Raw genomic sequence first — 23,995 nt, 5'->3', positions numbered from 1 at the left:
ACCAAAAAGAAAGGGGGGGGGGGGGGGGTCATCTTATAATCAGAGTCGTCTTATATTCGGGCCAATACGGTAGTAGGGGAACTTACCGTTAACCATTTAACAGGTTTTTACTGTAGCATTTTTACAGTCTTTTACCGTTAAATTCACAGTCATTTTTTACAGTGTATAGTATGGTATATTGCAGTACCTTGGAGAACTATGTGAATACCATGGTAATCATTCATTACACATTCAAAGTACAATGTGATATCCCCTTTGGACACATATAAAGAAACATTAACCTGTGTTTGAAGCGTGTGCCATTGTTTTTTAACAAAATCAACCCTGTAAAGGCTAGCTGATGTGAATATACTGTGGCATTTTTTACAGTGTATAGTATGGTATATTGCAGTACCTTGGAGAACTATGTGAATACCATGGTAATCATTCATTACACATTCAAAGTACAATGTGATATCCCCTTTGGACACATATAAAGAAACATTAACCTGTGTTTGAAGCGTGTGCCATTGTTTTTTAACAAAATCAACCCTGTAAAGGCTAGCTGATGTGAATATACTGTGGCGATGTGTATCTTTCCACCTCTGTCACACTAGATTGCACATTCAGACTTCAGAAATCCAGTTTAAGGATTAACTGCCCTTGTTGGTCAATGTTAAACCATTTGTTATAACCAGCACGTTACACTAATAAAATCCCAGGAAACTCACGTACACGCTATTAATCTTGCTTTTAAAACACTTATGAGTGCATAACTCAGTTTATGCACAATCACACCCAGATTTATAGCAGCCGTCGAAGTGTGTGTGTGTGTGTGTGAGCCCTTCATAAACACTTTCCCTGAGTAGTGTACACAAAGAATCTGTGTGAAAATCCAGTGCTCTAATGAATGCGTTCAAAGGTTAAGAACTTGCATTCTGCATTGTTAAAATCAACAAGTTCTCTATTGAAAAACATCTGGAATTTATGCAATTATAAACAGATGGTTCATCCAAAAAATGAAAATTCTGTCATCACTGTATGCTTTCTTTTTCTAATGTCGAGCACAAAAGAAGATACTTTGAAGAATGTGGGTAACCAAACCGTTTTGGCTCCTAGTGACTTATATAGTATTTCATTGTCCATAATATGGAAGTCAATGGGAGTCGAAAACATTTGGTTGCCAACATTCAAAATATTTTCTTTGAAAAAGTAGATTACAGAATTTAAATTTTTGGGTGGACCAAAATAAGGCAAAGATTTGGTAAAAGCACAAAGCTGAGTGAGATTTATTGAACCATTTTGGGTCCAAATGGACCAACTTGCACAATGACATGCCAGTCCAATGGACAACATACCAAAATATTGGTTAGTAAGTCAAATGGTGACTAGCATGGACCGTTTTCACATTTCCAGAAAGGTAAGCTATTATTATGTTCTGGTGTATATATGGGAGACCATTGCAAATATAATTTTTGCATTACTATTTACTCCAAAAGCAAGAGCAAAAAAATCCAATATTGCATTCCCATGACTTTCCAAAATATGAAAAAAACCGAGATGGATTCAAGTTATTGCAGAAATGAGTCATTACAGTCTGTGATAAGAGTCCATTAGTCTATGTGCAGCATACCAGTACATTTACAACTCATTTGTGTTCAAAACCGCTCAAGTTAATAGCAGCTAACTAGTCATATTACAGGTCACCGTCCATTAAGGAAATCCACTGCTTTAACCTTCACAATTCACCATGAAGATTTACAATAACAGACTATTGCAATAAAATACATCCACTTGACCTTCTAATGGTTAAACATTTTACACATGCCTTATCCTGAAGTACAGATCAACATCAGATGCACTTGAGTCTATTAGTGGTCAGAATATACTATTAGTAGGCATAATATAGAGTGAAAACTTATAAGTGACAAACAATGATATATTGCAGTTCAAAAGGGTCAGGGTTTTAAAGAAAATTAATACTTTTATTCTTAATGCAGTAAATTGATCAGAAGTGACAGTGAAGACATTTATAATGTTACAAAAGTCTTCTATTTCAAATAAATGAAACTTTCAATTCATAAAAAATCTTGGAAAACAAAATCACAAAAAAACAGCACAATTGTTTTGTACATTGATAATAATGATAAATGTTTATTGAGCAGCAAATCAGCATATTAGAATGATTTCTGAAGATCATGTGATCATATATATATATATATATATGCAGAGTGTGAGTGTGTTGTACCTCATCGATCTGTTGAGGTGTGGAGAGAGAAAAGGTGGCTTTAACATACAGACACGGATCAGAGCTGTTGATGTTGAAAACTCCTCCATGAACGAGAAGAACCTACACACACACACACACACAAAACCCGAGATAATTATTCAAAGCCCTTTAATATACACCTGCTGAACGTTTAGATTAAAACAGAGACTTCAGGAGAAACTAAAGTCTAGCATCACGTTTACAGACGTAACTCTTGACTGTCAATGCTCAAACAAACAGAGCAGTGTTTTGAAGGCTTACTTAGTTAATAAGGTGGGATAAGAAAAGGATCTGAACACTGAAAATGTTCCGCTTCAAACATGTGAAGTAAATAGTGTAAAGATGTTCAACAGGACTGACTCCATGCTCGTCTCAACAGAAACAAACACTGTATTGAATGTGTGGAAGGCAAAACATGTGGTGTGTTTTCAGGATCAGGTGCTTCATTTCATTTACATACACACACACACAATTTTAACTTTGCCTTGGCAAAAAGCCCCAGCAAACCTGCTGTACTGTATCATAAAGCAACGACCCATACAAACGACTCTGACTCACAGGAAATGTTTGCAGTGATAAAGGAAAGTGCTTTCGTACAGAAGTGAGTATTTGTTCATGTAGCAAATGCAAACATTTAAATCATCACATTCAGCACAAATGTAAACTGTGTGAGCTTCTGTGTACGTGTGAATTACACAGATGTGTGTGAGTGTGTTGAACCTCCTTCTCTAACGCTCTCTCCATTATCAGCAGCTGTGTGTCTTTAATGCGCTTGAGTTTAATCCACAGGAACATGCCGGCCATGATGCCATTCAGCTACATCTACAAAACACACGTAATTAAAGGAATTAAAGGAATAGATCAGCCAAAAATGACAATTTGCTGAGAATGTACTCTCCCTCAGGCCATCAAAGCTGTAGATGAGTTTGTTTCTTCATCAGATTTGGAGAAATGTAGCATTGCATCACTTGCTCAGCAATGGATGCTCTGCAGTGAATGGGTGCCGTCAGAATGAGAGTCCAAACAGCTGATAAAAACATCACAATAATCCACACCACTCCAGTCCATCAGTTAATGTCTTATGAAGTGAGTTTTTGCTTTAAACGGTTGCTTCCAGCTAAAATGCGAGTCCGTAATATTGGTTTCTCCAGTGAAGTTCTTGTCTGAAACAGGAGTGAAATATGCACAGATCAAGCACCGTTTACAAGCCAAAACAGTTGGTGGATTTTAATGTGAGAGACAACAGGAGATGGACTTTTTCATTTGAGGAAGAGTTATTATGGACTCATATTTTAGCCTTAAAATGCATTAATAATGGATTGTTTTACAAAAATTCAAAAGATGTTAATTGATGGACGGCACCCATTCACAGCAGAGGATCCATTGAGTGAGCAAGTGATGCAATGCTTCAGATCTGATGAAGAAACAAACTACTCTACACCTGGGAGGGCCTGAGGGTATGTTTTCAGCATTTTAAATTTTTAGGGGAACTACGTATTCCTTTAAATACTGTAATCTGGACTCTGACATTCAGATATGTGGCCCTGGAGCACAAAAGCAGTGTTAAGTCGCTGGGGTATATTTGTAGCAATAGCCAAAAACACATTGTATGGGTCAAAATTATCTATTTTTCTTTTATGCCAAAATTATTAGGATATTAAGAAAAGATCATGTTTCATGAAGATATTTTGTGAATTCCCTACCGTAAATATATAAAAACTTAATTTTTGATTAGTAACATGCATTGCTAAGAACTTCTTTTGGACAACTTTAAAGATGATTTTCTCAATATTTAGATTTTTTTGCACCCTCAGATTCCAGATTTTCAAATAGTTGTATCTCAGCCAAATATTGTCCTATCCTAACAAACCATACATCAATAGAAAGCGTATTTATTCAGCTTTCAGATCAGATGATGTATAAATCTCAATTTCGAAAAATTTACCCTTATGACTGGTTCTCATATCACATATATGAGATAATTTACTTATTCTGTAGATGAGTTTGTTTCTTCATCAGATTTGGAGAAATGTAGCATTGCATCACTTGCTCAGCAATGGATGCTCTGCAGTGAATGGGTGCCGTCAGAATGAGAGTCCAAACAGCTGATAAAAACATCACAATAATCCACACCACTCCAGTCCATCAGTTAATGTCTTATGAAGTGAGTTTTTGCTTTAAACGGTTGCTTCCAGCTAAAATGCGAGTCCGTAATATTGGTTTCTCCAGTGAAGTTCTTGTCTGAAACAGGAGTGAAATATGCACAGATCAAGCACCGTTTACAAGCCAAAACAGTTGGTGGATTTTAATGTGAGAGACAACAGGAGATGGACTTTTTCATTTGAGGAAGAGTTATTATGGACTCATATTTTAGCCTTAAAATGCATTAATAATGGATTGTTTTACAAAAATTCAAAAGATGTTAATTGATGGACGGCACCCATTCACAGCAGAGGATCCATTGAGTGAGCAAGTGATGCAATGCTTCAGATCTGATGAAGAAACAAACTCATCTACACCTGGGAGGGCCTGAGGGTATGTTTTCAGCATTTTAAATTTTTAGGGGAACTACGTATTCCTTTAAATACTGTAATCTGGACTCTGACATTCAGATATGTGGCCCTGGAGCACAAAAGCAGTGTTAAGTCGCTGGGGTATATTTGTAGCAATAGCCAAAAATACACTGTATGGGTCAAAATTATCTATTTTTCTTTTATGCCAAAATTATTAGGATATTAAGAAAAGATCATGTTTCATGAAGATATTTTGTGAATTCCCTACCGTAAATATATCAAAACTTAATTTTTGATTAGTAATATGCATTGCTAAGAACTTCATTTGAACAACTTTAAAGATGATTTTCTCAATATTTAGATTTTTTTGCACCCTCAGATTCCAGATTTTCAAATAGTTGTATCTCAGCCAAATATTGTCCTATCCTAACAAACCATACATCAATAGAAAGCGTATTTATTCAGCTTTCAGATCAGATGATGTATAAATCTCAATTTCGAAAAATTTACCCTTATGACTGGTTCTCATATCACATATATGAGATAATTTACTTATTCCAACAAAATCAATAGCAATTGTGAACTTCTGCCTTGTGTTTTAGTTCAAAACAACATCGGCAGTGTGCCACAGATGTTGTCCATACAGCTTATTACTACAGAAGATCATTTAGACTTGACTCTCAGTTTGCAATTTTAGTATAAAAAACTATATCAGGCATTGCACTGGGATCAACGTTAAAATACAGTTACATAAGACTAATATGATAGTGTCAATAACAGATGCAGTTGATATGAGAGTCCAACCTTTGAGCCATTGGTCTGCTGAGGAGTGCATGGCGTTCCTCTGAGATCTGTAAAACTCGATCACCCTGAGGAAGAGCAAAAACTAATGCCAACCATACGCACATCTCGACTTAAATAAAACCTGTTCAAATATTTAACAGCTAACCAAAGGTCCAACTGAAGTCTGTACAAGTTTACAATACAGAATGAAATACAGTTATGAACAACAATTCAAATATAGTAAGCAGGACCCTCTGGTCATTTATATAATAACACAGGAATTTGATTGAGCTCATAAATAAATGTCCGGCTCACCCGTCAATGTGCTTGAGAAAACCTTCTGGACCCCAGATATGAAGCAGCTGAGAAACCATGAGCTGAAAACACAGTGAGGGGAGAGGAAAAACAAACTTTGAGGGTCATTATACAATACGACTAACAAGAGGCTTCGTTATTTTATTCGGGCTTCAGTTTGATTCAGCTACAGGAAACATAATATGGCCTGTATTTTGCAGGTCACAATATATCAGATACGTTTATGATATGGTATAGCAATTATTAAAAAAAAGAAAACAACGCACTTTATACATTAATGTATAAGAGTATTTTGCAAATCATCTCTCTACAGCTAAAAAAAAGTGCACATTATTAAAAAAAAATAAAACAAATATTAGTAGTTATTAATAAAGTAAATATTATCTAATATTTCTTAAACATTATTTGATGCAAAATCTTAAGAGTATTTTGCAAATCATTCCACCAAAGTGAAAAACAGGAATCAATATTATTGTGTATTATTTAATGTATTCAATAAATATGAATAATTATCAGAATAAACAGTACTTAATATTTATTTAACATTATTTAATGACTTTGGTAATCTTAATTAAAGAGTATTTTGCAAATAATACAAATAAATAAAATTTTAAAAATAAATAAATAAAAATGGCACTACCAAATGTCATTTTCCAAGAATAAAATTACATTACTTAATATTTATTTAGCATTATTTAATGACTTTGGTAATCCTAATTAAAGAGTATTTTGCAAATCGTCCCACCACAGTGACAAAATAGAAAACAATATACATATATATATATATATTATTTAATATATAAAATAAATTTACTGTTTAGATAAAGATGACTTATTACTACTAATATATAAAGTAAATATTACAAGAATTACCATTAAAATAAATATTTATTATTATTATATGATATTGATTAAACATTATTTAATGACTTGTTATTATTTAGCAAAGCATCCCAGCGCAGCGGACACAGAACGGACAGTCAGTCTCGTCGCTGTTAAAGCTCCTGTCAATCTCACGTAGGGCTGGGCGACATAGCTAAAACATGTATCAACGATATATGTTTCATATTGTTCAGTATCGACAATTATTGACATTTCTTTAAAAAAAATTTTTAAAACAGAGCAATAGAATTTTTTTTTAAATCTAACCACTGTATTTTTAATTTGCCCAATTTATTAAGACAAACATCAAATTTTTTATTTCTTTTAACAGTCAAACACAAAATAACATTTAAACAAATATCTCCTTTCTTATGTTTTATTTGCAGATTAAATAAGTCTTAAGGAAACTTTTGGCTTGTCTCCCGAGGCCACAGGAGGGCGCAATGAGCAAAATAATGCAGCACATAATGTCAACGCAGGGAAATAACTGAAAAAACATACATTACATCTAAATTAACATATATAAATCAAATATAATTTTGTAAACTGCATAAACAATTATGAACAAAACAGCATCATGTATTGATGCATTGCTTAGCCTAATACAAAGAGCCAAATCGCCGATCACACAGATTGCATTTAAAAACATACGAGACGCAGTGAAATGAAATAAACCTTTTCTAAAAATTTTAACTGTTTTAACTTTGCATGGCTTTCTTTGCATCTCTTGCATGAGACGTGAGTGCAGCAGCTATGTTTGTCCATCTAAAAATGTGCTGAATATGCGTTCTGTGTGAATGGCTTGGTTTCAGTTTTAACCTAATCAAGATCTTCTATGCATTGAGCTTCTATATTTCTCTAATATTTTGAACGAATAACGCAGCGGCGGCGCGTCTCGTGGGCTAGACTAACAAAACATTCAAATGTAACAACGTCACTTACATCCTTATCACTGCATCTCACGCGTGCGTCACTGATCACGCTCCCTGACGCACACCTAACATTTGACTGTACCATTTTTGCATTCAAATGCAAATGTTTATTTTAAATATTCTATTTTTTATTCACAATCTCCTCATCACAGGCAGGCATTTCAGCATGTGTTCGTGTTTGTGTGTGCTGTCTGCGTCACTCATAACACATGCCTATATCGAACATTTTTTATATCGTTATCGATGAAGGTGTTCCGTCGATAAATATCGATACCGTTTTATCGCCCACGCCTAATCTCACGCTTTTTTTTCTCGCTGCATCTCTTCTCCTGAGATTCACGCTGTGAGAATAATTAAAAGTTCAAAGTTGTCTGCTCACCACTGGGAGCCCAAACAAACACACGTACAGTACAAACACCAAACACACCTCCTCCTCTCATGAATCCACTCCTGCTCTCAGAGACACACCTCTGAAAGCAGAACACAAAGCCTGTCATTTAGGGACTACAGCTAAAGAGCTCTCGACTGAAGCTGCTGCGCTGCTGATTCAGGAGAGAAGCAGGATGGTGAATGTGAGCGATGATGATGAGGAGTGAATGTAAGAGGTGTGACCCGTGTGAAGGTGCTGGTGTGCATCCAGTGTGCATCCAGTGACCAAACCCATCCGCAACCTGACCAGAACAACAGCACAAACACACACAAATGATTCGAGAATAATGAAACTCAAACACAAGTGTTTCACAATCTGAGAAAAGCCCAAAGGGGATCGGCTTTCACCGTGGACGAAGCAGAGTCCAGCCCGGGGTCATCACATGGGGTTGCCGCAAGCCTCCTTCGTCGAATCCGCCGGCCTCGCCATTCTCAAGCCCGCCCGCCTCTGCTCACTCAAGGTGTGTGACGCTGTTTCGTTACGAATCTACTTTGTTTGGTCTTCCAAAAATGGACACGACTAGAAATCAGTGGTTAAGTTGTATTTACAACACTGTTCCAGAACAGTTTAACCCAAATATTCAGATGTGTGCAGCACATTTTATGGAGGACTGTTTCCTGATCCTGGGAGAGTAGACTACAATGCCAGCTGTTCTGACTCACAGACTGTAAGTACATTTTCATATTTAAAGAATTTGCCACTGATGATTCAAACGTGAGTTTTGGGCAGTGTAGAGTAGCACTTGTTGTTTGTCATTTCTCTGATCACAAATGCAGACATGGTTTTATGTTTACGCGGCGCGATGCAACGCAACGCGTAAAAAGACAGTATAAGTCATTATAATCCGTAATTATGTCCCCACTGGATGCAACAAATGCCTCGTTTATAATGGGTTTTAATGGTTTTGTCTCATCGCTCCGGCCGGACAGAGCATCATCACAGTATGGTGAGGGGCATAACATTTCCGTCACGCGCTTGAGGTATTCGGCCAATCACAACGCACTGGAGAGCTGGCCAATCAGAGCACACCTCGCTTTTCAGACCGATGAGCTTTGTAAAAATCGACGTGTTTCAGAAAGACGGGGCATAGAGGAGAAACAATAATGTACAGTATGTGGAAAATAATGTGTTTTTTTAACTTTAAACTGCATAAACACATTTCATTACACCAAATACACAAAATAATGTTCTTTTTAGCAGCATCATATGACCACTTTGATATATTTTACTTTATGGTACAATATAAATACTATTGAATTACATTTTATTTCATTGTACCTTTACATAAATAATTAATATAAATACTAAATTATTCATAAATATAAAGTTAATTCATGTAATTAAGTTTATATTGTGTGCGTATGTGTATATATTATTTCTAATTTTTACAAAATTATATTTTTTTCAGACATATTATTATATATATGAATTAAATATTATTTAATTATATTTACATATGAATAAAATGTAAATGAAATATGTTATATATGTTAAATATTAAATTTATATTAAATATGTTTTTTTAAACTATTGAATAAAATGTTATTTAAATACATTAAGATACAAAAAACAACTAAACATACAAACACATAAATTATATATTTGTGTATATGACATATAGCTATGTTATTATATGTAGACCAATTATATGAATAATTCATGGAACAATGCACTATATTTACTTGTATCTATTAATTTGATCATTTATGGTATGGTATTTTAATTTTCAATTATTACATGAATATATATCATGTACTGTACAACAATTAAATGGCACTACCAGCGTAAAAAGACAGTATAAGTCATTATAATCAGTAATTATGTCCCCACTGGATGCAACAAATGCCTCGTTTATAATGGGTTTTAATGGTTTTGTCTCATCGCTCCGGCCGGACAGAGCATCATCACAGTATGGTGAGGGGCATAACATTTCCGTCACGCGCTTGAGGTATTCGGCCAATCACAACGCACTGGAGAGCTGGCCAATCAGAGCACACCTCGCTTTTCAGACCGATGAGCTTTGTAAAAATCGACGTGTTTCAGAAAGACGGGGCATAGAGGAGAAACAATAATGTACAGTATGTGGAAAATAATGTGTTTTTTTAACTTTAAACTGCATAAACACATTTCATTACACCAAATACACAAAATAATGTTCTTTTTAGCAGCATCATATGACCACTTTAATATATTTTACTTTATGGTACAATATAAATACTATTGAATTACATTTTATTTAATTGTACCTTTACATAAATAATTAATATAAATACTAAATTATTCATAAATATAAAGTTAATTCATGTAATTAAGTTTATATTGTGTGCGTATGTGTATATATTATTTCTAATTTTTACAAAATTATATTTTTTTCAGACATATTATTATATATATGAATTAAATATTATTTAATTATATTTACATATGAATAAAATGTAAATGAAATATGTTATATATGTTAAATATTAAATTTATATTAAATATGTTTTTTTAAACTATTGAATAAAATGTTATTTAAATACATTAAGATACAAAAAACAACTAAACATACAAACACATAAATTATATATTTGTGTATATGACATATAGCTATGTTATTATATGTAGACCAATTATATGAATAATTCATGGAACAATGCACTATATTTACTTGTATCTATTAATTTGATCATTTATGGTATGGTATTTTAATTTTCAATTATTACATGAATATATATCATGTACTGTACAACAATTAAATGGCACTACCAATGTCACTTTCCAAGAATAAAATGACACTGCTATGATAAAAAAGGATGGTAATAACAGAAGTGGATAGATATGAGACAGGATTTCCAGTGTTATATATCTCAGTGTTGTCATTCACACAGGTTTCTCTTCGAGCTTTTCTCCCTTGAGTCGATATAATGAGCGTGACGGCTGTGTCTCAGGACAGAAACAGCACTGTCCCCCTGACAAACCCTGGATGACTGCAGCGCAACAGAAGAAGAGAGCAGAGGATTGACTTTATTTATTTTATTACTGAGTTTTATCTTATCACAGCAGCAATAGAGAGGCTATCAGAGAGGTCAGTGTGTGACTACCGCTGTGTGCTAATCTATCACACAATACAAACAGAGATAAATCAGAGCAAATTACTTCCTGAAACTGCAGGAAACATCCTCAATGATAAGCAAATCAAATTAGCTGGCAAGCTGCAAATTAAAAACACAATAGTAAGCATATTCAACACTGGCTGTCTGCCATTGGTCGGAAAAACAAACAGCCCCGCCCCCAAACTCATGCCATTGGTTGAGAACAAACAGCAATATTTACACTTAAACTACAAACTTTGATAGTTGTCTTTTTTTACATTAACATTTAAAAATAATATTATAGAAAAATAATATAGTAGAATAGTACTAGCTTATATTAATATTTTGTATTAGCATTAATTTGTATATTTTCTGTTATATATACCAGCATATTATATATATATATACTTGCATATCATATATTCATAATTTGAATGGACTTTTATTTTTATATTTTCAGCTGTCATTTTAATTCAGTTTTATTTATATACTAGAATAGTGTATATATAAATAATATTTTCAGTTTTTGTTGTAAGTTTAGTATTATTTATATACTAGTATAGTATATATTGATATTCTGAATTAGCTTTTGTTAATATTTTTAGTTTTCTATTAGTTCCATTCGGGATGGTGTACAGGACTCTCGGGGCGCTGCTTCCCGGGTTCTGTGCGTCTGCCGGGTCCCAGCGCTCCAGGAGCTTCCTCAGGTCTGCAGGGATCATGAGGTTACAGCCCCCAGCGGCTGCAGCTGTTGATGAAAGAGTTGGTAATGTTCACGTTTAATGGGTTGAGACCGAGAGAGAGAGATCGCAGGTAAAACATGGTGATGATGGGAAGTGTGCTTCATACAGCTGCGTGGGAGCGTCGAGGAGGATGCTATCTCCAGACTTGACCAGCATCTCACATATCTGATGATCAGAGTGAAGAATTACCATTTGATTTCATTCTAAATAGTGCCACATAATTCTATAAGCATATCACTTGTAATATCAAACACAATTCACAGATTACAAACATCAGGAACAGAGTGTATCCACAAGAAGAGCATATATTGGGACAATGTTATTTTAGATGCTTTTATAGTTTTTAATTATATATATATTTATATTTTCTGATTTCATTTTAATTTCAGTTAAAGTTTTAGTCTTTTTTTTTTTAATGGTCGGTGTAGTTTTTATTATCTTTTAGTTATTTTAGTTAAGTTTGTTTCATTTGATTTCAGTTAACATTTAATTTTATTTCAAGTAACTAACATGTTAGTTTTTACTTTAGGTACCGGTAATAACCCTGATTAGAGATGTATGCTATATTGGTGAAAATTAGGATTTTATTTTAAGATTATATCCTAAATTATTTACTATCCGTTTTGATTTTTAAGTTCTAGTAATTGGGATGCGTGTTCATGTCATTTTTTAAAAAATATGTCTATATAGTTTTTATAAAAATAAATTTCCAGTGTTAGTTGTTTTAGTACATCAACTCAAACTAAATGAAAATGAGAAATGTTGCCTTGGCAACTAGATAAAATAAAATGTTTGTTTTTTTTTCATTTCAAGTAACAATTTGTTTTTATTGGTGTAGTTTACATTTACGTTTTTATATTTATGTTATTATGTGTTTTTGGTATAATTTATACATTACTACAGTATATAATTGATATTTTGGATTAGCTTTTATATTTTTAAGTTCTAGTAATTGGGATGCGTGTTCATGTCATTTTTTAAAAAATATGTCTATATAGTTTTTATAAAAATAAATTTCCAGTTTTAGTTGTTTTAGTACATCAACTCAAACTAAATGAAAATGAGAAATGTTGCCTTGGCAACTAGATAAAATAAAATGTTTGTTTTTTTTTCATTTCAAGTAACAATTTGTTTTTATTGGTGTAGTTTACATTTACGTTTTTATATTTATGTTATTATGTGTTTTTGGTATAATTTATACATTACTACAGTATATAATTGATATTTTGGATTAGCTTTTATTTTACATTTTCACGTCATATGACCCCTTTAAACATAGCCGTGGGAACATATTTTATCTGGGGGGTGCTGGGGGCGGGGTTTGATGTTGCAGGGCGGGGCCATGGTGGGGGATTTTTGACAAAATCCTAATATTAAACAGCCCAAACTCTTATATATTAACATACACATGAAGACATAAAAATATATATTTGTGATTTTAGTTCAAGAATTTTTTCTTTAATATTTCTATAATTTAAGGGGATTTTACTAAATATTATATTATATATATTATTTTGGTCAGTGCGAATTCTCTCATTAGAAACAACAAAGTGCAGATGTACATGTGATGTAAATAAGAGATGGATTCATCATACACTGCAGACAACATCACTGATTAAAGCTTATAGCTTTTTTTAGAGTGCTTACGCTAGACTGAATTCAGTGATATTCTTTGATAATGTAAATGTTCTTTGCTCGCTGTATAATTTGTTCGTTGTTTAAATAATCATGGACATGCGGCACTAATGAAACTTAAAATTTATTTTTATTAAACGTGATCAGGTTAAATACAAATTCAGTCTTATTAAAATATTTTGTCATAATATGGTAGCCTACTTGCCTAAAACGTTATGATGTGCGTAGTTAATAGATTACATTAGGCTACAGTGGTTTGAGCGCCTTTGTCCAAAGACTAGAGCGCAATTAAAGAGATATGATTATGTGACTGACGGTGGCCGTCTTGAGAACGAGAAAGCTTCGGAAAACGGCTCATAAAAAGGATGAGGACGTGAATAGTTTTTACAAGTCGGAATGTAAAATTATGATAATATCGCGTGAACATTTCACATGAAATTCTGTCAGCCCTGTTGAAAAAAACAGCATATGCTGGTTAGGTATGTTTTGAAGCTGGGATACTGGTTTGAGCTGGTTTAAGATGGTCCTTTGCTGGTTTATGCTGGTCCCTTGCTGATTTAAGTTTAGCTGGCATGTGCTGGTCCTAAACTGGTCCGACCAGCTTAAGACCAGCACATGACCAGCTTAGAACCAGCATAAACCAGCAAAGGACCAGCAAAGGACCAGCATAAACCAGCAAAGACCAGCTTAAACCAGCAAAGGACCAGCATAAACCAGCAAAGGACCAGCATAAACCAGCAAAGGACCAGCTTAAACCAGCAAAGGACCAGTTTAAACCAGCAAAGGACCAGCTTAAACCAGCAAAGGACCAGTTTAAACCAGCAAAGGACCAGCTTAAACCAGCAAAGGACCAGTTTAAACCAGCAAAGGACCAGCTTAAACCAGCAAAGGACCAGTTTAAACCAGCAAAGGACCAGCTTAAACCAGCAAAGGACCAGTTTAAACCAGCAAAGGACCAGCTTAAACCAGAAATTGGTTGAAAAAAATTGTGAAATTGTATTAAAATGTTCGTTATAATATTCCACCAAATTAATGTAAACGGAGTTTCTATCATAATTTAAAGCAATCCTAATGGGTCTTTAAATGGTATTTATGGTGATCATAGAAGAAACTGACTAAACTATCTCTGTAATCTCTACAAGTGTAAAAAGCCCATTAAAAGATCCCTGTGCGTATTCACAAATAAATAAACAGAAAATGAACCAGAGAAGGAATGTCAGTGATAATTCATATCAAATTCAATGAGATCATTCATAATTTGGAAGCAATCCTAATTCCTTTAATGATATTATCCAGATATAGGCTATCGAATAGTATTATAGAAGAAACTAAAGCAATGCAATCACTTAGAAATGACTAAAAAGCCCTTTAAAGGATCCTTGTTGAACAGGAACTGGTTCCAGAAATAAAACCAAAAAAAGAGAGGAAAATGGGAATGTTGCACATGTTCATAAACAGACAAAGCCAAGTGATTAACTGTGCAACAGAAAGCATACAGAGAATATAGATTTGTTTTTGTGCAAACTTAAATACCGGGCCCTTTATTGATTGTGCAACTTCTAAACATGAGCTTTTTACATAGGAGCTGACTAAGAGGTAGTAGTCATATTTCATTATTTTCTAAATATGACATTAAATAGGTTGTCCTATAGCCAAAAAAAATTACATTTAAAATGTAGCACATGTTTTTAAACAGTCAAAGCAAATACAATTGATTAGTTGTGCAACAGAATGCTAAAGTGCTCAAGTTTTTGATTATGCAAGTAAAAACAAAAAGGTGTGCAACAGACGCAAATCAACACAGTCAGCACCTACACACATCAATACATAACACAATCATCAAAAGAACTTCAAACATTGCTAAACGACGCAAATATTACAGGCGATGAAGCCTAGCCTCTGAAGCCGAGACTTCCTCATATATAGCTGCGTCTCATTTAAAGGCAGCGTGCATCATCGAGACCGTCTCATTTCATGCGACCTTCTTTCACAGGACTGCGGAGGATGCATGAGGTGTATTTAGGCCGCTCCTAAATTATTTTTTTATTTGATTGAATATCAATATAACAATATATAAACAGTATTTCAGAAAGAAAGAAAGTAAAAGAAAAATTATTTATGAAAACTAACAGCGCCGTTGTGACACGTGACGCGAACTACATTACCCACAATGCTTTGCCGCGAGGAAGCACATTTTGTAAACAATGCTAGAAAGCTAAGGGAGAAAAATAGAGATATTTACGGGAGGCTTGGCTGTATTACTAGCGTGTCATAGTTGATATTTCGTTTTAATACCGAAGGTGTTATTCTTTCACAGGTTTAGTGTATTAACAGAACGCTTTTATTCAGTTAACGGGCGGTTTGCACATGAATTAGCAGGTTTGCGTTCGTCTGATCTGCTCTGCAGTCGGAGAAAATGTGTTCAACATGATTATTGTGGTGGTTAATTAAGACCAGACTCATTTACTTGTCCATGGGGAAGCGCAAAGACATGATCCACCACAGATTTCTCGCTGGTAAGTCATTTATAGAGGAGAGAGTGCTAGAATACAGTTTTTCTGCACCCACGTGTCTCTTTGAGTAATAAAAACGCATTTCTTAACATGCACGGAACTGTTATGAGCTTATTGTTAAGCTTATTGTTTATTGTTTCTAATTAACTATGTGCAGTGTTGGGGAGTAACTAGTTACATGTAACGGAATTACGTAATTTAATTACAAAATAAATGTAACTGTAATCAGTTACTGAGAAAAATGTGTAGTTAAATTACAGTAACTTATGAAAATGTTAACTTTTACAAAAGGGGGTTACATCTGAATAATTTTACACACACACACACACACACACACAGATTTAATTGACTTCTTTCCTTTTAATAATTTAATTGATTTATTTCCTATTTGGGTTTATGTATATGCTTTATTTCTTTAAGATTAGCTGTTAGATGCCAGTGTTTCCAGTCATAGCTATGCAAAGATTTGATTCCAAAACCAGCGTTATAGACTATTTCTTGTGATTTTATCTCTCTATTTAACCTCAGAATTATATAAAAGTAAAAAGAGTCGAGTGCCAAAGTCTGATTTTGTGGTGGCTGTGTTTTAAATTAAATTATTATGATTTAAAAGTACAAAAGTAGTCAAATGTAATCCGTTACATTACTTGAATAAAGTAATTAAAATAGTTACACTACTTATTGCATTTTAAATAATCTGTAAGCTATTACATTTCCAAAGTAACCTTCCCAGCACTGACTATGTTTGGTTGTTGGTGTTTGTTCTGTAGCAAGCGGGGATGATTACAGCGTGCACAAGAAGAAACACAAGAAGCACAAGAAACACAAGAAGAAGCACCATCGTGACGACGGCCACAGTTTCTCCTCCGAGGCGCTGGAGTCAGACTCCGGGATGCTGCTGCTGAAACCTCCTCAGCTCAAGCTCAAGATCAAACTAGGAGGACAAACTCTGGGCACCAAGAGGTCAGGCAGTTTACCTGCGTTTCAGCAATAAATGAGGCTGAGATTTCTATACATGAGCTTTTTGTCTTTTTTACATCATTTGATTTCTATAAATTTACACTAACAAAACACGTGTCAATTTCTTACTGAAATAATGAAGTGATAACCAGAACAAATCTCTTATACTGTAGACAATAATGTAAAAATGAATGCATATGCTCTTTATATTGGTTTATTTGTGCATTAAATCAATAGTTCTCCCCAAAAAACAAAACAAATATATTGTATGTTTGGGTGAATTATTGGTAAGGCATAAAGATCTGGGCTAGTGACCAAACATTTGGATTTTCAAACCCAGTGTGAGCTGATTTATTTACTGTATGTTGGCTATTTATATTAGGCAATGTTATATGCAATCCAGACAGGTGGTTGTTCATAGCACAATAACATCTGATTTAAATTGAAGAACTCAAGGATTATGTAAACATGTAATTTACCACAGTTGTATAGTAGAGGTAGAGTTGAGTGTCATCAGCATAGCAGTGATATGAAAAGTCATGTTTCTGAATGACAGAACCTAGTGATGCCATGTAGACGGAGAAGAGAAGTGGTCCAAGAACTGAGCCCTGAGGCACCCCAGTAGCTAGATGTTGAGACTTGGACACCTCACCTCTCCAAGATACCTTGAACGAACATCTGATTTAAATTGAAGAACTCAAGGATTATGTAAACATGTAATTTACCACAGTTGTAAAGTACTGGAAAATCTTGAAAATGCACCTTGAAAGTGCTTGAATTTGACTTTGGAAAAGGTGTAAGAACCCTGATAAGTGTAAAGTTGTCTCTGTAACGAGTGTAATGTGAGTCACCTTTAACAAAGGTGTTTACTGAATGTTGTTCTTGTTTCAGTGTGCCTACATTCACAGTGATCCCGGACTCTCTGCGCTCAGTGTCGCCTCTGAATGTAGAGAGTGATGATGATGATGAGGATGATGATGACAATGACTCTGATGATGACGTGCCGTCAGAGGGAGTTCCTATCGAGCAGTACCGAGCCTGGCTGGGTGACTGAACCGTTCTAATATAGCAAAAACACATATATTTGAGTGAATCGCAGCCAGTGCTAATGTGCAAGAGTGTGTTTTTGTTGGTAATACCAGATGAAGACAGTAACCTGGACCCGTCTCCTGTGCCGGACTTGGACACGGACTCACTGCTGGGCGGCCCGATGGATGAGGAGGAGCGATGGCTGGATGCGCTGGAGAAAGGAGAGCTGGATGATAACGGAGAGCTGAAGAAACAGATCGACGAGTCTCTGCTCACAGCCAGACAGGTGTCATATGAAACACACACAATCAACTATCATTCAACCTACATAAAACAAAAACTCAGTTTTGTGTTGTGAAGATGCACAAACCTTACCTTAACCTGACGAGGGTTATTATTGTTTACTAAAAGGTGAAATAATACATGTAAAAATAATAGAATATAAATATTAGATCAGATTAGATTTTCAGGCAGTGTTGTTATAAAAATAGTATATTTTCATCTAGTTGAATTTGAAGCACTAAAATTACTAACTGGAAAAAATTTAAAACCAAAACTGAAATGAAATCAATTAAATTAAACCTAAATAGTAATATTTAAAATAAACTAAAGTTATAATATTAACAAACAATGACTAAAAATGTAACTAAAATTAAAATGAAAACTGAATGTATAAAAATAAAAGCTAATTTAAACTATGGTAGTATGTAAATAATATTGAATAGCATGAAGTTATACACTACCGTTCAAAAGTTTGGAGTAAGATTTTTTTTTTCTTTGAATGAATGATGCATTTATATAGCACTTTGTGTATCGCTGTACACCCTTTACAATGTTTCTCGATCAGCAAATCAGCATATTAGAATGATTTCTAAAGATCATGTGACACTGAAGACTGGAGTAATGATGCTGTGAAAATTCAGCTTTGATCACAGGAATAAATTATATTTTACAATATATTGGAATAGAAAACAGTTATTTTAAATTCCAATAATGTTTTACAGCAGTTACCATACTTATTTGTCAAATAAATGCAGCCGTGGTGAGCATTAGAGACTTGAACAGTACTCAGGGGTTAAAGCAAAACAAATCCTGAGCCTGAACTTTATTCCGGGGGTTGCGGGGGCGGACACATACACAGGGTTATTTGGCAAATAAAAAAAGAAAATGATTTTCCTTTAATGTTACTAATTAGTAACATATCTGCCATTGCCATTAGCCCTTGACAGGCTCAGGCTACAGATTATGGAGGGATATTTGAAACAGCAATACCAAGAAAGGTTACTCACTACAATATGGTGCAAACACATGTAACATTTAGGATGCTTTTGATATCAAGTTTTGCTGGTTAGCTTTGTCCTTGACAGGGTACAAGATGACCTACAATCTAAAACATGACATTTCTGAAATTGTTTTGTTCAAAAGAAATAATGGTAAATTAAATACTAGGAAATTAATATAAAATAGGAAATATACAAAAACAGTTTACTACAGTTTACAACAAAAACATTAAAATGGTCCAAGAACTGGTAACTTAAACAGGGTTTGTACAGATACGTGCACTACTTTTTTGGTTTTCAAGGACTAAAATCAGATCTCACTTATTAATCAATATTGTTATTATCTTTCAAGTTTTAATAAATAAACTAATAAAACAAAATGGTATAAATAAAGTGCGGCACATGCAAAGAATGCAATGACTGTGGCAACTTTAACATTTGAAAGGATACTATGGCAAAGTTATCGCTTTCCTTATTCAAACTGATTTTTTTTTTCATGAATATATGATTGACTTGAAGAATGAAAGCTATATCATACACTTGGAAAATTATGAGCTATATCACCGCTTATCGACACTAGGGGTGTGACAATACACTTAGCTCACCAGATGAGACAAAATATAGATACTTAGTTCACTAGAACGAGAATGTTTTAATACTTTTAAGAAATTTTCAAATGACAAAATATTAGTCTTTTAATCACAAAAAGTAAAACAATGCAGTTGCATTTTGAAATGTTTTAACTAATCTAGTGCTTAACTAATGATTATTTTGATAATCAAGTAATCTACGGATTATTTTGACAAGTGAGTAATCTGATATTTTTTAGTAATACAAAAAGAACTAAGTGAAAAACAGGCTTTAATATGACTATTTATATGTAAAGTAAAGATGAGGCAATAATAATTAGCCTCAAGTAAAGTATCAAAACCAAGTACATGGTTTTATTGAACAACACCGTTAAATAAATAATGTGATATGTTAAAACAAATACCTGCAGAGGGCGCCAACGGCCTGGTGATGTTTCATGTATTTCAACGACGTTTAAATCCATTTAATTTTAATATTTGGCCACATGCAAAGTCAGAAATTTTTATTTTGAAATAGTGATGTACAATAAATTGCATATTTAGAAATATGTTGATGTATTCTCCTGTGTTGGCATTGGTTTAAATGATTTACGTTACCGATCAAGTGAGTTTTCCCAGATGAACGTTAAGCAACCCAAACTCACCGCATATGCAGAGGAAGAGTTTAGCCCCTTTCACACATACAGTCTTTACTCGTAAGTTACCATTAAGAGATCATGTGTGAACAGGACCTTTTCAAAAATCCCGGTAAATTCGTTCTGGCAATCATATCGTTCTTATGGAGATGACGTGATTACTCTGAGCTGTTTACAAAGCTCCGCTGTTTTTTTAATAGCTTTTCTATTTAAATATGACGCTCGATGGAATGCTATGTTCCTCTCATACATTGGTAGGCGAACTCATGGACTCGAACGTGATATCAACAAGTGTTTTTAAATTTAGAACGACTTTTTTTCCCCGCAGCCAAACGCCGCACGCTGGAGATCCGGCACGGTGCCGGAAAACTTTAAGCCCTGAGTACCGTATGTTATCATCACACAAAATGTGATGAGTTGAAAATGAATAGTTGATTGGTAACTTTAATTGAAGCATTACAGGACCTTTTCAAAAATCCCGGTAAATTCGTTCTGGCAATCATATCGTTCTTATGGAGATGACGTGATTACTCTGAGCTGTTTACAAAGCTCCGCTGTTTTTTTAATAGCTTTTCTATTTAAATATGACGCTCGATGGAATGCTATGTTCCTCTCATACATTGGTAGGCGAACTCATGGACTCGAACGTGATATCAACAAGTGTTTTTAAATTTAGAACGACTTTTTTTCCCCGCAGCCAAACGCCGCACGCCGGAGATCCGGCACGGTGCCGGAAAACTTTAAGCCCTGAGTACTGTATGTTATTATCATCACACAAAATGTGATGAGTTGAAAATGAATAGTTGATTGGTGACTTTAATTGAAGCATTAAAGGTATCTTAACAAAGTTTCTTCTCGGTCTGAACAGAAAGCGCTCCTACATAAGCAGCAGAGCCAGCCGTTACTGGAGCTGCCCATGGGATACAAGGAGAAGGAGCTGACGGCCGAGATGATGCTGAAGCGCGAGGAGCGCGCCCGCAAAAGACGCCTGCAGGCCGCCAAGAAAGCTGAGGAAAACAAGAACCAGACCATCGAGAGACTGACCAAGACCAGCAAGGCCAAGATCAAGAGCATGAAGGAGCGCAGGTCTAAGCAGGCGCAGCTGCCCATGGTGAGGTACAGCAGTAACGCTCAGGGCACCACCGTCTCGTACCCCGCCGGGATCCCCGTCCCGACGCCCGCTGCCCTGCCAGAGCCTCCCCCCGCGCCCCTGAGCTGCGGCGTGTCCGGATGCCCCAAACTGAAGAAATACTCCTGCTCCAGGACCGGGACGCCGCTGTGCAGTCTGGAGTGCTACAGGAAGAACCTGACGCTGGTGCAGGAAGTCGCTTAAAGCACCATCTGTCAACGGTGTGTGTGTTTAAAAATAGTAGGTCCATGCAATTATGTTGTACAACAGACACAAAATTCTTTGATTAATCGGTGTAAAATCATGCTGAAGTTTATTTTGTGCATTCAAAGTGCAATTCATGAAACACAAGCAGTAACATTTTACGGTATGGTTCAATGTGGTAATATTAGGTTTTCTGAACTAACAATGAACTATTTTTAATGCAATTATTAATTGAACTTAATGTAAATGTATGAATAAATATTATACACACACATATATGTACGTATGTGTGTATATATATATATATATATATATATATATATATATACACACACGCCCATATATATATGTGTGTGTGTGTATGTATATGCATATAAATTAATAAATTCTTTATAGTATTTTCATTGTTAGTTTATGATATCTAATGTTAACAAATTGAACTTATTGTAAAGTGTTGCCCAATTTCAGTTCAATGTGACAGTTAATTACAAATGATCATCATGAAGAATCATGAGAACACATTTCTGTGCAAAAAATTACTTTGAACTGAGATCAAAGATGGCAAATATATCTATAAATCATTCTGTAACAAACTGAAAGTTGTTGCATTGAATTTGTGTATAATGTTACTAATAAAACATTAATTCTGCTTGTGTTTAATGAATGAAGCTCACTATCATTAAAACTTAAAAGCACAGTTTTATTTTTGTGAGAAGTCTGAAATAAAGAAAGCCTCATGTAAATCTGGTTTATTTTATGCATTTGAAGCCCACAAAGCGTCATTCTAAACCAAAACTAAACTGAATTTATGAAAGTAACACTTTATAGGAAGGTTCAATTTATTAACATTAATGCATACTGCATAATGCATTAACAAATTTAACTTACTACAAATTAAAAAAAAAAATTCAATTCATTGTGACAATTAAGAATTGCAAATTAGTTACAAAGAAATTCATGAATCATGAAAATGAATGTGTAGTTAATAAAACCACTGAGTTTGAACTGAATATTTCTCTGTAAAACGTACATTACATTGAATTTGAATATAAAAATGTTTTATAACATGTTCATTCTTGTTTAATTATGTAACAGACTCCTTGTTGAAACGACCCAGACTTAAGAGCGCAGCCTTATTTTTGTAAAAAGACTGAAATAATGAACAGCTTAAGTAAATCTGCTTTCATTTATTTGATAAATGATGCACATTTGTTGGATGAACAATGCATTACAAAGTTTTAACGAGGAACATGGAGTTCTACACCTTCAATAAAATACTAAATCATTTCATATCACAACGTTCAGAAGTGTTGTTAAGGCTTTGGTCATAAAAGCTGCTTAGAAAACAATTTCACTTGATCCAGCAAGGAAAAGTCAAGTGAAAACATCATTTCATGATCAGTTTTTCTGCTGAGAGTGTTCATAAGCCTGTAGCTTGTGCTCGTTGAAGAAATCCAGCATTGTTTGAGGTATTAAAGTTGTTCTTTTAACATGTCAATGCATTTTATTGTCTGGTTCATTAGTTTATTGCTGCAGACGTTGCTGCCTGTTTTGAACTTCCATTGTGCAAAATAACCCAAAATAACATATGATTAAAACAAGGATAGTCATCTTATCATAAAGGAATGCTTAAACCAAAAATGAAAATTTGCATAAAATGTCCTCACCCTCACGCCATCCAAGATGTCGACGAGTTTGTTTCTTCATTGGAACAGATTTGGAGAAACGTAGCATTCCGTTACTTGCTCTCCAATGGATGTGAATGGGTGCCGTCAGAATGAGAGTCCAAACAGCTGATAAAAACATCACAATAATCCACAAGTAACCCACACCACTCCATCAATTAATGTCTTGTGAAGTGAAAAGCTGCGTGTTTGTTTTTTACTTTTAACTGATGCTTCTGGCCAAAATACGAGTCCATAATCCATAATAATACTTAATCCACCAACATATTTGTTTATATCTGCTTTGGACCGCTTTCACTTGTGCTTTTAAACAGTGCTTGATCTGTGCATATTCCTCTCCTGATTCAGACCAGACAACTTTTTCACTGAACTGGAGGTTCGCATTATTATGGATTATGGACTCGTATTTTGGCAG

General features: G+C 34.5%; 1 protein-coding gene and 1 long non-coding RNA gene across 2 annotated transcripts; one reads left to right on the top strand and one right to left on the bottom strand.

Annotated features, from left to right (window-relative positions):
• Positions 1–3,041: 3,041 nt before the first annotated feature.
• On the bottom strand, positions 3,042–8,239 carry LOC107553542 (uncharacterized). The gene is made up of 4 exons (XR_001604970.1): positions 8,101–8,239; positions 5,860–5,921; positions 5,566–5,630; positions 3,042–3,070 (listed from the first exon to the last, which is right to left on the bottom strand). It is a non-coding gene; the product is annotated as an uncharacterized lncRNA (long non-coding RNA).
• Positions 8,240–15,729: 7,490 nt separating this feature from the next.
• LOC107553541 (INO80 complex subunit B-like) lies at positions 15,730–22,154 on the top strand. Its single transcript, XM_016235809.1, has 5 exons — positions 15,730–16,071; positions 16,839–17,031; positions 17,920–18,074; positions 18,171–18,343; positions 21,431–22,154. Exons 1-5 carry the CDS (start codon positions 16,029–16,031, stop codon positions 21,893–21,895), a joined length of 1,029 nt encoding a protein of 342 aa, XP_016091295.1. The 5' UTR covers positions 15,730–16,028; the 3' UTR covers positions 21,896–22,154.
• The last annotated feature ends 1,841 nt before the right edge of the window (positions 22,155–23,995 follow it).

This window comes from Sinocyclocheilus grahami, unplaced genomic scaffold, assembly GCF_001515645.1.
Source record: "Sinocyclocheilus grahami isolate Dianchi unplaced genomic scaffold, SAMN03320097.WGS_v1.1 scaffold474.1, whole genome shotgun sequence".
Taxonomy (NCBI): Eukaryota; Metazoa; Chordata; class Actinopteri; order Cypriniformes; family Cyprinidae; genus Sinocyclocheilus; species Sinocyclocheilus grahami.
This window is presented reverse-complemented; position numbering and strand designations above follow the sequence as displayed.

Bases quoted from the DNA above. Each gene is read 5' to 3' on its own strand.
- LOC107553541 (XM_016235809.1), top strand. From the start codon at position 16,029: ATGGGGAAGCGCAAAGACATGATCCACCACAGATTTCTCGCTG. The intron at 17,032-17,919 runs GTCAGGCAGTTT...TTCTTGTTTCAG, and splicing joins CAAACTCTGGGCACCAAGAG to TGTGCCTACATTCACAGTGA. The intron at 18,075-18,170 runs GTGACTGAACCG...TGGTAATACCAG, and splicing joins GCAGTACCGAGCCTGGCTGG to ATGAAGACAGTAACCTGGAC.